Here is a 16,969-nt window from a genome sequence, read left to right as displayed (position 1 = left end):
AATAATACTGATAAAGTTTATGCGTCATTTTTAATTTTATTTCATACTACTACCGAGGTGGAAAAAAAATGATGCACTCATAGTCCATGATATCCCACCAGTTACAGGGCTCTGCCCATGCAAATTCCGAACACAAGAATAGTATTCATGCAGCAGCAGTGCTGGCTTATTATGTCTCGGCACCAATGGCTTGGCCTTCCCCCGCAGCAAGAGCTCCCAGCTTGCCGGTGGCTGCAGGCGGCGGGGCGTCTCCGAGAGGAATGAGGCCCTTCTCCCTGCAGGTGCGGATGGCGGCGTCGAACATGTCCTCGGCGGTGTACCGGAAGCTGAAGCCGTGGTCGAGGAGCTTCCTGGAGGAGAAGTGGATGGGCTGGAGGTCGTCATCGACCCCCGGGAACTTGTGCGGGATGCGGTACTCGGGGAACCTGTCCCGGAGCATCGTGGCGAGGCCGTGGATGGTGGCGTCGTGGGAGGAGCAGATGTAGCGGCCGTTGGCCTCCGGGTGCTCGAAGAGAAAGGTCATGGCGTCGCAGAGGTCGTCCAGGTGGACCAGCTGCACCTGCTTCAGGATCGAGTAGTGGGCCTCGTTCCCGGTGATGAGCGCGAGGGCGGTGACGAGGCTGGGCGGCATGCCGGCGCTGAGGAAGGGGCCGACGACGAGCGTGGGGATGATGCTGATGAAGTCCAGGCCGTTCTCGCTGGCGTACTCCATGGCGGCCTTCTCTGCCAGGGCCTTGGACACGAAGTACATCTGCAAAACCCGACTCATCACATGTTATTATTGCTGCTTCAACAAGTAGAGGTGGAGAAGAGAAGCCTCTCTGCTGTCGTCTCACCCATCCTGTCATCTTGACGCGGCGGCAGAAGTCGATGTCGCTCCAGTTGTCCTGGTCGTAGGCTGGCCGCTGCCGCTCCTCGATGTTGACGCTGCCGGCGGAGGAGGTGAAGACGATGCGCTTCACGGTGCCAGCCTCTTTGCAGGCCCTCATGATGCTCAGCATCCCTTCCACCGTCGGCTTGATCACCTCGTTCTGCATTCACCTCAGCTTTTGATACTGCGTACTAGCAGCAGTATTTCCGTGGCTATCCCGGATATTGATATTTACCTCGGGGTCTTGGGAGTCGAAGTCCATGGGCGTGGCGACGTGGAAGACGCCGGTGCAGCCGGCGATGGCGTCGTCGAAGCTGCCTTGGTCGCTCAGGTCGGCCTTCCAGATGGACAGCCGCTCCTTGGCTCCGGGAAGCTCCAGCAACGGCTTGTTCTTCTCAACGTTGGCTGACATAAAAAAAAACAAATCAGGAATGCGGTCAAGCTAGCTAGCTACCACGTCGAGAGAGAGACGGAGGCTCACCCGGGTCGCGCACGGTGGCCCGGACGGTGTACCCGGCCTGGAGGAGCTTCATGACGAGCCATGACCCTACGAAACCCGACGCTCCGGTCACCACCACCGGCCCTTTGCTCCCGTCCATTGTTTCTCCCTTTGTCTCTCTCTATCGACTTCCTTCTTGAGCTTTCTTTCAAAGAGCCTTCCTCTTGCTGCTGCTTTGGCCACTTGCTTCGTTTGGTTGACTATATATAAGAGAGAGAGAGAGGGAGAGAGAGCAAGCAAGAGCGCTCCAGAGGCAGTGCGCGAGGCGAGCGCCATCGTGTGCCGTTGGTACCTAATAGGGTATTTACCAGTAAGGTAGGTAGGTGCATCGCACGTGCACCCACCGGTTTACGTTTGAAGCGCCGATGAACAATGGAGGAGGGGTGCAAGTGGGACGGCTCGGACCGCTCACCCCGCATTTTCTAGCACAGGTACCTAGTGCTTTTTTTGAGGCCGCAAGCAATTTTGCTGGTTGTTGCGCGCGGCCGCCACGCCGCCAGACCGCAAAGCCACCGGACACAAGGCGATCGATGATGGGCGACGCGGGAGGGAGCTTGAGCCGTGACTTCCGTTCAGCCAAGCAGTTCCTTCTGTTTTTTTTACGTGGTCATCTCCTAGCGAGAGATACGGGTCTGAACACCGCGACAGCTACATATCTCTATGGACGGCAGAGCAGACGCCGTGGTTCAAAACACTCAGCAAGGCTTTTTAAAAAAAAAAACATAGACACACGAAGCGTCCGGTTTTAAATTAATAAAGCCACAAGGCAGCATTCACATAAGTTTTAGGTTTACAAATCAAACAGACAACAGTTCAACAGGCTCGACGTCTCGGTAAAAATAAGGCTAACAGTTCAAACACGCGTTGATATTTCATAGCAAGGTTCGCGACACCAATAAACTAAACGCAAAAGGCTCAAGCTTGTTGTTCTTGAAGTCTTGCTCTCGTCATGCACAGCTGGATCTGCTCCATCGTCTCGATCATGCGATCCTTGTCACATTGCTTCCCCAATGGCGCCCAAGCCTGTAGGTAAAGATGACATTTGAAAAGAATCTCAACGGGGTGAGCAGGAAACTTGTGCTTGATAGTAATTTTGTTCCTCACGGTCCAAATGGACCAAAGCATCGCCCCTACGCAGCGCCAAACTACCCTCGCATTCGCACCCCTCTGTGCGGATAGCAAGTTAAGCATATCGACGCTAGTTTGCGGGTTCCAATTCTGATTAAAAGTGTCTCTGACCGCACTCCACGCAAATCTAGCGAGACAACATATGAAGAATACGTGGTTAGCGTCTTCCCCAAGACCACAGATGGCGCATGTCCCATTCACCGGCCCATTGCGCTTGGCCACATTGTCCGAGGTTGGAAGGCGATTGCGGAACATTTGCCACATAAAAATCTTGATCTTAAGGGGAATGCCAGCCTTCCACAGCCCCCTAGCCATATCGAGCTCATTCCCCTCCGTAAGCTTCTCGTATAAGGATTTGACCGAGAATTTCCGTGAAGTCGTTAGCCTCCACAAGATCTCGTCCTTATCCTGGCTGAGCCTCTTCCCCTCGACCTTAGCCACAAGTGCATTCCACTCCTCGGCCTCTCCTGCCTCCAGAGTCCCGAGGAAGGATATCGCCGGAGGGTGCACTCTAAGGGCATCAGCTACCAGAATGTGCGTGTCTGTGGCGAGATGATACAACTCCGGGTGTGATTGCCACAACGGAGTTTGGCCCCTCCAACAATACAGTCAGAAACACGTAGACTTTCCGCTATTGACTGAAAAGTGAGCCCCGACCGCAAATGCTGGTCTCACTGCTTGGATGCCATTCCAAAACGACGATCCCTTGGGCTTGGCTTTAAACAGATTGCCATCCGGGAAGTATTTTTCCCGAAGGATGTCCGCCCAGAGACCCTTCTCATTTTGGGCGAGTCGCCACCACCATTTGGTGAGCAGGGCAACATTCATAAGTTTTGAGTTCGTGATCCCCAAACCACCGAACTTCTTTGGTCTACATACCGCAGCCCACTTGACCAAGTGGTATTTGCGTTTCGTCCCAGTTCCTTCCCAAAAGAACCGGGCGTGCGGCGTGTCAAGCCGGGCATGCACTCCATCGGCAAGGAGGAACAAGCCCATTGTAAAGCTGGGCATGAACTTCTCAAAATTAACCTAGCGGCTGAAGACATAAACCTCCCTCTCCACGGACTAACTCGATTCACCACTTTGCCATAAAGATGCGCCCACTCGGCTATGGTCAGGTTCTTGTGCGAAATTGGCAGTCCTAGATATTTTATCGGAAACTTCCCAAGCTTACAGTTGAGCAAGTTAGCCACCCGCCTACTTTCGCGATCATCCATCCCTATGGTGATCACTTCACTTTTGAGAAAATTGATCTTTAGCTCGGACAATATCTCAAAAGTTAGTAGCAATAACTTAATCGAAGCAATGCTATGATCGTCCGGCTCGAATAACAACATCGTGTCGTCTGCGTACTACAGGTGAGTCACGCCACCGGGAATGAGGTCAGAGATTAACCCTTTAATGTGACCCGCAGCCCTGGCCTTTTTAATCATAGCCGCTAGAGCATCCGCAACAAAATTGAAAATCAAAGGCGAGCTCAGATCCCCCTGCCTAAGGCCACGCTTGTTGCGAAAGAAATTGCCCATTTCACCGTTGATGGTCATCGCCGTGTGTCCACTACTCACCAGGTGCATGATACGGTGACCAAAGCCCCCATCAAAGCCCTTTTTGATGAGGACCTCACGCACGAACTCCCAGTTCACGCGGTCGTAGACCTTCTCAAAATCTAACTTGAGAAGAATGCCTCTCGACTTGGTTCGTTTAAGCTCGTGAACGATTTCAAGAAGCGCTAGAGGGCCTTCTAGAATGTTATGATGCTTCAAAACCCCGGTCTTACTTGGGCTAATCACCCGTTGTGCAACAGGCGCCAAGCAGGATGCGTAGGTTTTCGTGCAAATCTTGAAAGGGACATTGATCAGGGTGATCGGCCTAAAGAGTTTTATGTCGTTAGCCCCTTTTACTTTGGGGATCAAGCTGATCGCCCCATAGTTTAATCTAGCGAGGTCGACGGTGCCTAATGCAAAACCATTCACAATGGCATAGAAAAGGTGCTTAAGGTTAGGCCAATTTTTTTGAGAAACTCGACCGGCCACCCATCCGGCCCTGGCGCCGTGTCCGATTTTATATCGAGCACAACTCTATCGATCTCCTCCAGAAGGAAAGCAAGAGCGAGCCCATCATTCTCCTCCTGTGAGACCCTTTCGGCTGGGTCCCAAATGTCATCGCGGAGGCAAAGAGTTTTATCCTCGCCCGTCCCCAAGAGGCCGATGAAAAACTCATAACGTACTCCCTCCGTAAATTAATATAAAAGTGTTTAGAATACTAAAGTAGTGATCTAAACGCTTTTATATTAGTTTACAGAAGGAGTATTAGTAAGCTGAAAACCATATTTCAGTATTTATTTTACTGGTATTTCAAAGATGTGAGACGGGGCCAGACAAGACGTTTCATAGAGTGACTTCTTCTCACGGTTTGGAGATTGCGTACTGCCCAATTTTACTTTTTTTTGGGGAACCCACTTTTACTCTTTATCTGGCTAATTTATTTTTAAGGCTTTCCTGTGAGGAAAAAGCTATCCTTCAGCCGACGGATGCATGGGCAAAGTCCGCCGCCTGTATAGCCGTCGGATCAGTCTTGATCGAGCATTCACAAGTCCTCTGCAGCCAATTTTTTTTGCAACAACTGTATTGTTTCAGATGGTTTCTGCAACAGAGATGTTGTTTTAGAAATAAAAAATAATTCGGTGGTGAAGTCTTTTTTAGCAACAGGGCCTAGTTTTAGAAAGTTTCTGCAAGAAAGGTCTTGTTTCAGAAAAAATGATTGAACAACGAAGATATTTTTCTTCTGCGACAGGGGTCTTGCTTCAGAAACATAGCCCCGGTTGCAGAAAGCGTTGGAGGAGCGCATGATGTTAGAGCGTACAAGGCAAAGCATTGCAACACAACGCATGTCTCAGAAACATAGCTTCAGTTGCAGAAATCGTCAAAGGGGTTCCCGGCATGGGAGCTCGTCGCCATCATGCTGGCGTAGAGGCCGCGCCTGTTCTCCAAGCAGGGCCCCTCGGTGAGCTTGATTTTGCGTCTGATCCAAGCATGAGACGCATGATATGGTACACCATGGTGTTGCAAAGAGTTCAACTTAGCTCCTGCACGTCGGTAGCGGGCTGATTTTGGGAGCGGGTTGGCGGCGGTGGTAAGCTGGGCATAGCTCTATTGGGTCAGGGGACAAGTTTGTTGTCTTGTTTCTGCAACAATGCACAAGTTACAGGAATAATGAGGGGAGCATGCAGGACACATACACTAGCTCAGGCAGCTAACAGCTCAGGGATCCAACGGCTGTTCAGGCGGCGGATAATTTCAGTACATCGGCCGACGGGCGCGTAGCACACATGGCACAACTTTTGCTTCATATTCGTGTTGTTCTTCTCAAAACCGTTTCCTAAATCCTAATTATCCAGTTTAGGGCAACTCTAAACAATCCCTTATAAGTTAGTGGAGTATTCCGGTCAAGTAAAGTTAGTGTAGGAAAATCATCCTCATTTATAGGTGGCCACATCTAGCCGGTCCCATAAACTTAGTGAAGTAAAAAAAATATTTTGTATAGCTTTTTTGTTTTAGTCATATGAACTTTAAACACTTCACAATATACATCATTAAAACATTAAAATCCAAACATGCATAACATAACCGTCATAACATATAGTTTCATCATCATAATTTTCAAATAAAACATGCATAGTTCACCCAAAAGACATGACTTCAAACACAATGTTTGATCCAAAATCACCACAACACATAGCATGTATATGTTGTTGATCGGCAATTCTCTCCCAAAACATAGTCTTGGTTTGATCCGTTCCAATCATTGCATCCATGGGGATGTTCATCCAAGCATCGCAAAGAGCAACATCTTCTTTTGCAATGTAGTTGGCGTTGTGTGACCTTGACGGCCGCGTGCTTGCTTCGGTCACCACCACAACCTCCTCTTCATCATCGGTCACCTCCCCAACGACCACCACCTAATCGGCCTCCTCCTCTTCCTTGGCTACCTCCTCTTCCCCGACCACCTCCTCTTGCTCCATGTATTGGGCCACCTCCAAATGGTGACAAATGGAGCCGTAGTAGAGCTCATCAAGTCCCATCGTGGCCGACAACTCCAAAGAAGCTAAGAATTCGTTTGTGTTCATCTCCACGCTACAACAACGAAACAAAGAAACTACATCACCACTGGCTACCAACAATCACCGATCGGCTGAAATGTTGAACATGTTTTTTTTACCATGTAGGCATTTGATCGAGCACTTGGGGCCGCGACCTTTCTTACCGGCTGCCGATGCCGGAAGCGCCTGAGCTGTGCCCGTGGGTGTCGTCGGAGATGCCGCACGTGCCATCGGAGTCTGTTATGTTGTGATCCAAATTCAAGTATAAAAAGAAATGCTAACTTCTGACAAGCGGGCGGAGCGAGGCCTGTCGCTGGTAGGCTGGGGGTGCCCCCCGGCAATACGGATCAGTATTGACCTAGGTCACATGTGTTATATATATCCTTTGTAAGCCGCCGCACGGGACAAGTTGATCAATTGTAATCCCCGGCGTTTGTAACCTCCCCCGATAGAGTGAAGATTTGTTGGCTGGCGCTCGTGATCCCCCCTTCGTGTTGGAGGGGTTTTCCATGTTAAATCTCGTGTCCCCTGGTTGCTTTTCGTTCTTCGTCGTGTTGATTTGCCTATCATATCTCTAACAGAGTCAATTTCTTCTTCTCTTCTTCTTCTTCCTCGCAGCCTCCTCGGCTAGGGCCGATGTCGTCGTCGTCGCCTTTCGAGCTCTTTCGGCACCGTAAGGAGCAGCAGGCCGTTGCCAGAGAGGTGCTCTCCACCCCGACGACCTTTGCCGCGGTTGTAGCCGGAGCTTGAACCCGATGGACTTTTTTTATCCCCAAGCTCTTCTTCGGCGCGGGCTGCGGTGGCCGGCGGGGTGGAGGAATGGTCCTGGCTCCACTTCCGACGGCCAGGTCGGTCATCGGCGGCGGCGGCGGGGGTTGGCGACGGCTGCGGTATGACAGAGGAGGCAGGAGTTTTTCTCAGCCGCACACGGCACGAGCATATTTAGGGAGATTAGGGCTTTTTTGGCAGTGGAGGATAATTTATCCCCCTTAGGAGGTTTAGGGAATCGGCTAGGTGCGGCATAAGGGAGGATAACCAAATTTATCATCTCTTAGCGCCAGATAGGGGATCGGTTAAAGTTGCCTTAGTCGATCCATATCCCTCCTGTATTATCTTTACAATGCCTTTTTTAGCATCAGTACAGACACAAGCGCTCATATACACGCGCATACACTCACCCCTATGAACGCACACACGCACACCCTACCCTTATGAGCACCTGAGCCGGCATATCATCTTGAGATTTATGAAGCCTGGTGGGTTGGGGATACCACTGTCCACCTAACCATCTCAACCACAGGTTGGTTCGCCTTTACAATGCCTTTTTGTCCTACAAGACATGTACACAATATATACTTGCCCGGCTCAGCAATACAAGAAACGATTCCACCAATTCCCTCCTCTTACATTATGTCCACCGTCATTATGAACTGCTGATTTATCTTTTGTGAACAAGTACTAACCAAAAAGAACAGAGTGACAGTAGCTTTTGACAGTGCCAAATGCTCCTATTAGTGAAGAGCAAACAGATCAACTGATGAGTTAGTTATCTGCACTCTGCCCCAACGAAACGCAATCTATCCGATCATCATTAGCTAAGAGCCTAGGAGTTCCTAATCATTTGTCCATTCTCAACGCGGCAGCCGGCCTGCTCAAGCGCGGCCGAGAAGAAGGTGCCCCCATCGATCCTCGAGTCCATGCACGGCGGGGAGAAGACAGAGATGACGTCTCTTGGCGTCACGACTCCTTCCACGTGCCCCTGCTCGTCCACGATGAAGCTGCAGCTGCTTCCCGAGGCTGCTAGATTCTCCATTGCTTGCTTCAGGGTGTCGGACCTCCGGTTCGTTACAACAGGTTGTTGCACTCTGCTTCTGAGGCTGGGGATGCTATCAGATTCTGATGAATGCCCCGTTCTGGATTTTTCATCCTTGTTCTTCAGCAAGATGAATTCCTCAGCACTCATGATCCTGATAAACAACGTGCAGTTTTTATTTGTTACCAAAAGTTATCTTCAGTCAAACATTGAGTGGGATGAGAAGAAAAAGAGCAGAAAACTTGCTTTCTGTTGCTGAACAAGGAGCTATCGTCCAACAGCAGGTAAACATCGCTGCACTAAATCATTCCAATCAAACGCCGAGTTTTTCGGTCGATAACTGCAACTCCTGTCTTCTCCTTCGAAAGAACACGAAATGTATAGGCCAGAGTCTCATCCGAGTACACAAGAACAGGCTTGCTCGCATTGGCAAATCTGGCAACAAGCAAGTACATTACTGATAACAAACGGTCCTAAATTAGTTTTGGTACTTGATTTTCAGCACAGGGCTTACCTAAATTCAGATAGCTGTTTATCTGCGATTTTATCGAGCCATTCAAGACCACTTGACTGGAGAAGCGGCTCCATGACTGCATTCTGTAGTGCGGTTCATTGGCAGTTATTTTCATAATTCAATTCTGCCTTCAAAAGCGTTGAGCATCAACTTAGTACTTGAGTAAGAAATCCGTCAACACTGGAGTTGACCGACTCAACAACAGGTATCACATTGAGCCTGTGGTGTTTGGAGAAGAGCAGCATTGCATGGAAGAGCGTATCATGGGACCGAACAGGGAAGAATGGCTCCCATAGGAACAGCTTCGCTAACCATGAAATCTGTTTTGTTCATCAGAGCAAGAACCGGGACCATAAGCAATCATATATTTCATTGGATCACATCCATTTCAGTGCAGCGATGAACATCCAGCAGTAGGCTACACGTTTGCAAAGTAGAGGAAAATGTACCTTGGTTTCTGCAATCTGAGGATGCAGTTTCAGACTTGAGAGGAAGTCGGAACTCTTGTCTTGTCGTTCAGTGCTCACCCTGTCAAGTTCCTAGGAAGAAGCAATGCAGCCGAAGAAGATGCTCAGACCTGGCTTTCAGTAAAACCTCACGACTAATAATCTACAGACAGCCAAAGCAGAATTACCTCGAGTGCCCATAAGACGAGGCTAGGGAAATCAACGTATCCTATGTCGCGGTCGACGAACTTGCTAAGGCTACGGTGGACCTCGTCGACGATCACGGATCCGCTCGCATTGGCGCGGCGCATGGAACCGATGGCGTCCAGCACGCAGGCATCAAGGTTGAGCTCCAACGCTGCACACCAAGACGGCCATGACACCAGCGGACTGGCGCACAGAATGAGGATGCAAGAGAGTGGCATGCGTGCTCGGCGCGTGTACCTGGGGAGGGAGAGGGCCGGAGCGCGCCGGAGAGAGAGGAGACGGGGATGTGGTCGAGGAACGACTTAAGTGCCTCGCTCCAGTACTCCCCTGACGCCGTCGTCGCTCCTTCGCTGCCGCCGGCCGCCGGTGCTGCTACTGTTTCCATCTCCATCTCGTGCATCTATTGCTTCTGACCGTGACGGTTTCTGGCAATGTTCTTTTGCTTTGCAGTTGCCGGGACACGTCCACGGAGCTTCGCGCACCGTCGCATCGGTTGGGTAGGGGACGGAATAGCATCACACAGCCGTACGTGTTGCATTTGGATTCATCTCGGTTTTGCTTTCTTGGAGTAAATAAACACACGAATCAGTGACTGTAGTAGTACACTGTATCAGTGAGTGATACACATCCAAGCATTTATTTTTCTTCATTTTTTGGAGGTGTAGCCTACCTTTCTTTTTGGTTTTTGTTTACAAAATAGTGCCTCCCATATTATCACACCTCCCCCCTACACAACTAACTTAGAGCAACTCCAACAACTCCTCCAGTTTTTCTTCTTCTGTAAAACATGTTCTACGGAACGATCGTAAATTTAGGGGAAGTTATCTCGAAGCAACTTTCCTCACTTCCTGTTAACTTCTTTCTCTAATTCTTTTAGGCCCATAATCTAATGAATGGATTGTCGGGGCCCACCCGCCGGTGACCCAATGGCAGAAGAATGACGATGCGGGCATGTAGTATAGGGGCTCACCGCCGACGACATGTGCTCGCCTCCTTCCAAATCCTGTCGTTCGAGGGTTGGAGCGCGGCACCACATGGGAGGTAGCAGGAGGACGCGACCAATCAGCTGCGGCGGTGTGGCCAATCAACAACGGCGGGGAGGAGGTGACCATGGCGCCGGCACCACAGTCGGAGCGGGGCAGGTGAGGAGGTGTTGTGGCAGGGGAGGCCGTCGGAGCGGAGAGGGGACGAGGCGCAGGAGTAGAGGACAACGGGGCGAGACGGCCATCGGCGGCGGGTAACTACCCGATGACACGATGGATTTTTTTAGAAGAACTGGGAGGTCTCTCCCCGGTTCCATTACCAGAATGAAACCAAATCCACAGTATCCAGTGCAACATTACAGGCAAAAGGGGACTCAAACCCAACATGTGAGGTTCTGCAAACCCAACTAGGGGGGGGGGTGAGGAGAACTAAAAACCCCTTCAGGACACACATGTCAGGGAGGGATAAACACACGGGCCAAAGTAACCTAGCAACACACCCCCAAGGTGCCTTCACATCATGACCAGGGCCCTAGACCTCCCGAACTTGAACAGCCGCGCCAAAGCAGCTTGGGGCGACCAGCAGGCCATGAGAGTTGATGCCGGGTTGCCTGTGGTGTCTTTGTCCATCGGGTCTCGCTTCTTGGCAGGGGATTGGAAGCCATCGTCTTCTCCTAAGATCTTGAGCATACTCCAGCGAGCATCAACTTCATTCTTCCTTAGTGTCAGCCACTCGTGATCCACAAGGGTTGTTGAAGGAAACTAGTCAGAGCTCCCAGAAACTCCTCCAGTTTTGATCTCCCCGCTTCCGGAGACAAGACACCCTAGAATTTGAGTATTCTGAGGATCAGACCCCAAACCTGTGTAATGGAAGTCCAAATGGTGTTGTTAAAAATCATAGAGTTCCTATATTTCCACAAACACCATAGGACAGCAGAACTAATAGTATTCAACTTAGAGTTTTTCTTATTGGAAACCCATAAACGAGCGACAGATTCCGTGCCTATCTGGATTTGGAAGAACTCACCAACAAATGACCAAACATTCCTAGCTACCATGCACCCAAAGAACAAGTGGACATTTGATACGTTTTCAGCACAAAACACACAGTCAAGAGGCTTGATGATGTGTCTCTTCCTCATGTTATCTCTAGTCATGAGCTTATTCTGTGAAAACAACCAGAGGAAGACATGGATTTTTAGGGGCACAACAAGTTTTCACACAGCAAGAATAAACAGCGGCTGCACCCCCTTAAAGTTAATCACATGGTACAAAGAGCTAGAAGAATAAACCCCTTTATTTTCCAACTGCCAAATAAGAGAGTCTGGATCATTGCTAAACACAATCCCATGTGCAATTTTCACAATTTGGTACCATTGTTCCATGAGTTTTCATTGAAATTTCTTCTGAAAGTAAGCATAAGGTTATCTCCATCCCACACCTCTCTAATGCGCTTGGCCTGTTCATTGCAAATTGTATAAATAGGCCAAAATTGCACTCCTAGGGGGGAGGTGCCAAACCAGGTATCCTCCCAGAACCTGATTCTGTCCCCTATGCCCACCTTCCATCTGTACCCAAATTTCAAGGCGTGGATGATAGATCTAACTCCTTTCCAGAACCTAGAGATATTTAGACTAGATTTAGGGGCAAATAAGTTGAGTCTTCCCCTCATGTATTTCTGATCTACTATCTCTTTCCGAGGTTTTCCTCCCCCCTCATAGTATCTTTTAATCCAAGATCCTAGGAGACAAAGGTTCACATCTTGGAGATTTGGAATCCCTAACCCACAAAACTCTTTTTTCATGCACACCATTTTCCAGTTAGCTAAATGGAGCTTCCTATGCCCCTCAAAATAATTCCATAAACAATTTGCCATTTGGGAGTTGAATAAATCAATGGCCCACTTAGGGAATTTGAAAAAGGATAAAAGGTAGATAGGTATGCTAGCTAGGCATGCTTGAATGGGGATCAGCCTACCCTTGTAGGAGAGTAGCTCCCCCCTCCATCCATCAATTATTTTCATATTTTTATCAATTAGAGGTTGGATGTCTTCCCTTCTCAGTTTATCATGGTGGAGGGCAACCCCAAGGTATTTAATGGGGAAGGAACCTCCAGCACAACCAAGAGCCTCTAAAAAGCAACCGAATTCTTCACTATCCATATTGATAGGGATGAGCTCACTCTTACTATAGTTAATTCTCATACCAAAGACTTGCTCAAAGCAATTCCGGGCCATCTTGAGGTTTTTAGCATGTTCAATATTGTTATCTAGGAACAATAGTGTATCATCTGCATACTGTAGACAAATGATATCCCCAGGATAAACCTCAGGACACAGTCCCACAATTAGCTGGTGGCCAACAGCTTTGATCAACATCCTAGTGAGTGCATCTACTACTAAATTGAAAAGAAGTGGGGAGATGGGGTCTCCTTGTCTAAGACCTTTCCCAGTCAGGAAGAAGTCATTCTCAGTGTTGTTTAGCTTGACCCCAACAGATCCCCCATGGGTAATTTGCTGGATCGAGTGAATCCACTTCCCACCAAAACCCCTGATCTTAAGGAGCTCTTCCAGGAACTCCAAGTTAACCTTGTCAAATGATTTTTCATAATCTAACTTGCGGATCAGACCATGTCTTTTACTAGAGTGGACAGAGTGAAGCACCTCATGGGTAGTGGCCACACTCTCTAGTATGTACCTCCCCTTAAGAAAAGCAGACTGATTACTAGCTATAAGCCTATGAAGGGTTTTATTTCTAGTCTATTAGTTAGAACCTTGGTTAAAATCTTAAAGCTGCAGTTTAGCAAGCTAATAGGCCTAAATTTCTTCATAGGTGAAGCATCAACCTCTTTTGGGATGATGGTCAGCATGGCAAAATTTAACCTATGAATAGCAAGCCTTCCTCTATGGAAGTCTTCAAACATTGCCATGAGGTCCTTTTTTATAAGGGCCCAGAAATGTTGATAAAAGAAAAAAAGGAATCCCATCAGGGCCAGGTGCTCCATCTGGATAAGATTCAAAGACAACACTCTTAACTTCCTCTTCAGAGAAGGGGGCTTATAGAATCTCATTTTTAGCACTATTGACATTTTCATCATCAGAGAAAAAATAGGGGTTTAAATGAAACCCCTCCCTGTCCTCTAGTTTGAATAGGTCTTTACAAAATTTACTGGATATATCTAACATTTATTTAGTATTAGTGACAGGCCCATGGGGGCCATCCAGGGAGTGGATAACAGTTTTCCTCCTCCTTTGGCTGGCCACAACATGGAAATAGCTAGTGTTTATGTCACCCCCCTTGATATCTCTATCTGTAGATCTTTGTTTAGCTTTAATCGCCTCCTATAACCAATTTTTCTGAAGCTCAATGTGGGTGAACTTCAGTCTTGAAAGTTCAGTTTCAGAGAGGGGCATAGTTTCAGATTTAATATCTAATCTATCATATTCTTCTAGTAGGATTTTCCTGTATCTCCTAAGTTGAGCTTCCTCATTAGAGCTCCACCCCTTAGTGATTTTCCTAAGCTTATCCTACCAATCATCTATGGAAGTGGAACCAGAGGTGGGCTCATTCCAAATCCTAGCTACTGGATGAAGGAAATATGCCCTAGAGGCAATAATAAAGTTGTTATTTATATTTCCTTATATCATGATAAATGTTTATTATTCATGCTAGAATTGTATTAACCAGAAACTTGATACATGTGTGAATACATAGACAAAACAAATTTTCCCTAGTATGCCTCTACTAGACTAGCTCATTAATCAAAGATGGTTAAGTTTCCTAACCATAGACATGTGTTGTCATTTAATGAAATGGACCACATCATTAGGAGAATGATGTGATGGACAATACCCATCCGTTAGCTTAGCATAATGATCGTTAAGTTTTATTGCTATTGCTTTCTTCATGACTTTTACATATTCCTTTGACTGTGAGATTATGCAACTCTCGAATACCGGAGGAACACCTTGTGTGCTATCAAACGTCACAACGTAAATGGGTGATTATAAAGATGCTCTACAGGTATCTCCAAAGGTGTTTGTTGGTTTGGCATAGATCGAGATTAGGATTTGTCACTCCGGGTATCAGAGAGGTATCTCTGGGCCCTCTCGGTAATGCACATCATGATAAGCCTTGCAAGCAATGTGACTAATGAGTTAGTTATGGGATGATGCATCACAGAACGAGTAAAGAGACTTGCCGGTAATGAGATTGAACTAGGTATGAAGATACCGACGATCGAATCTCGGGCAAGTAACATACTGATGCCAAAAGGAATGACGTATGTTGTCATTACGATTTGACTGATAAATATCTTTGTAGAATATGTGGGAACCAATATGATCATCTAGGTTCCGCTGTTGGTTATTGACCGGAGAGGTGTCTCGGTCATGTCTACATAGTTCTCGAACCCGTAGGGTCTGCACGCTTAACGTTCGATGACGATTTGTATTATGAGTTATGTGTTTTGATGACCGAAGATTGTTCGGAGTGCCGGATGATATCACAGACATGACGAGGAGTCTCGAAATGGTCGAGAGGTAAAGATTGATATATTGGACAATAGTATTCAGACATCGGAAGTGTTTCGGAAAGTATCGGAGTAGCCGGGGAGTTACCGGAACCCCCCGGGGGAAAATATGGGCCACATGGGCCATAGGAGGGAGGCAAGGCAGTCCACAAGGGGTGCCCCCCCGAGGAAAGGAGTCCGAATTGGACTAGGGGAGGGGGCGCGGCCCCCCTTTCCTTGTCCTCCTCCCTCTCCTTCCCCCTTTCCCCTTCCGGTAAAAGGAAAGGGGGGCCGAATTGGACAAGGAGTCCAAGTGGGACCCCCCCCACTTGGCGCGCCCTAGGCCAGCCTCCTCCCCTCTCCCTGCTTTATATATGGGGGCGGGGGGCACCTCTAAGACACATCAATTGTTCTTAGCCGTGTGCGGTGCCCCCCTCCACCGTTTACTCCTCCGGGCATATTTGTCGTAGTGCTTAGGCGAAGCCCTGTGCGGATCACTTCACCATCACCACGCCAGCGTGCTGATGAAACTCTCCCTTGACACTTTGCTGGATCAAGAGTTCGAGGGACGTCATCGAGCTGAATGTGTGCAGAACTCGGAGGTGCCGTATGTTCGGTACTTGATCGGTTGAATCGAGAAGACGTTCGACTACATCAACCACATTAAACTAATGCTTCCGCTTTCGGTCTACGAGGGTACATGGACACACTCTCCCCCTCTCGTTTCTATGCATCTCCTAGATAGATCTTGCGTGATCATAGGAATTTTTTTGAAATTGCATGCTACGTTCCCCAACACTAAACTAGAAAAGTCTCCCCTCAGGAGCCACGATTTCTCCATCTTATAACTACTACCTCTAGGGATTTGTCCCATCCCAGAGTCCCAAAGGATAGGGGCATGATCACTGTTGGAAATATGCCCTAGAGGCAATAATAAAGTTATTATTATTATTTTTCCTTAGTCATGATAAAGGTTTATTATTCATGCTAGAATTGTATTGATCGGAAACTTAAACACATGTGTGGATACATAAACAAATACCGTGTCCCTAGTAAGCCTCTACTAGACTAGCCTGTTAATCAAAAGATGGTTAAGGTTTTCTAACCATAGACATGTGTTGTCACTTGATAACGAGATCACATCATTAGGAGATTAATGTGATGGACAAGACCCATCCGTTAGCTTAGCATATGATCGTTCAGTTTATTGCTACTACTTTCTTAATGTCAAATACATAATCCTTTGACCATGAGATCATGCAACTCCCTGATACCGGAGGAATACCTTGTGTGCTATCAAACATCACAACATAACTGAGTGATAATAAAGATGCTCTACAGGTATCTCCGAAGGTGTCTGTTGAGTTGGCATGAATCGAGATTGGGATTTGTCACTCCGTATGACGGAGAGGTAACCGTGGGTCCTCTCGGTAATACAGCATCACAAGAAGCTTGCAAGCAAAGTGACTAAGGATTTAGTTACGAGATAATGTATTACGGAACGAGTAAAGAGACTTGTCGGTAACGAGATTGAACTAGGTATGGAGATACCGACGATAGAATCTCGGGCAGGTAACATACTGACCGACAAAGGGAACTAAGTATGTATGTTGTCTTAAAGGTTCGACCGATAAAGATCTTCATAGAATATGTAGGAACCAATATGGGCATCTAGGTCCCACTATTGGTTTCTGACCGGAGAAGCGTCTCGGTCATGTCTATGTCATTCTCGAACCCGTAGGGTCCGCATGCTTAACGTTCTTTGACGATATAGTATTATATGAGTATGTTGGTGACCGAATGTTGTTTGGAGTCCCATATGATATCCGGACATGATGAGGAGCTCCGGAATGGCCCAGAGGTAAAGATTTATATATAGGATGATATGGTTGGGCCAAGG

General features: G+C 47.9%; 1 protein-coding gene and 1 pseudogene across 2 annotated transcripts; both read right to left on the bottom strand.

Annotated features, from left to right (window-relative positions):
- Window positions 1-8: 8 nt before the first annotated feature.
- Window positions 9-1,642, bottom strand: DFR (dihydroflavonol 4-reductase). Its single transcript, XM_048707812.2, has 4 exons — window positions 1,353-1,642; window positions 1,107-1,276; window positions 837-1,031; window positions 9-751 (listed from the first exon to the last, which is right to left on the bottom strand). The coding sequence occupies exons 1-4, from the start codon at window positions 1,468-1,470 to the stop codon at window positions 170-172; spliced, it is 1,065 nt and encodes a 354-aa protein (XP_048563769.1). The 5' UTR covers window positions 1,471-1,642; the 3' UTR covers window positions 9-169.
- A 6,357-nt stretch (window positions 1,643-7,999) lies between these two features.
- LOC125548436 (SNF1-related protein kinase regulatory subunit gamma-1-like) lies at window positions 8,000-10,008 on the bottom strand (annotated as a pseudogene). Its single transcript, XR_015599754.1, has 7 exons — window positions 9,815-10,008; window positions 9,559-9,728; window positions 9,374-9,463; window positions 9,083-9,244; window positions 8,925-9,007; window positions 8,657-8,845; window positions 8,000-8,564 (listed from the first exon to the last, which is right to left on the bottom strand). The product of XR_015599754.1 is annotated as an SNF1-related protein kinase regulatory subunit gamma-1-like (transcript).
- Between the last annotated feature and the right edge of the window lie 6,961 nt (window positions 10,009-16,969).

The sequence above is a fragment of the Triticum urartu genome, chromosome 3A (genome assembly GCF_056163025.1).
Source record: "Triticum urartu cultivar PI428250 chromosome 3A, HENAU_Tu73, whole genome shotgun sequence".
Lineage (NCBI taxonomy): Eukaryota > Viridiplantae > Streptophyta > Magnoliopsida > Poales > Poaceae > Triticum > Triticum urartu.
The sequence above is the reverse complement of the archived record's forward strand: the minus strand, read 5'-3'. Positions and strand labels throughout refer to the sequence as shown.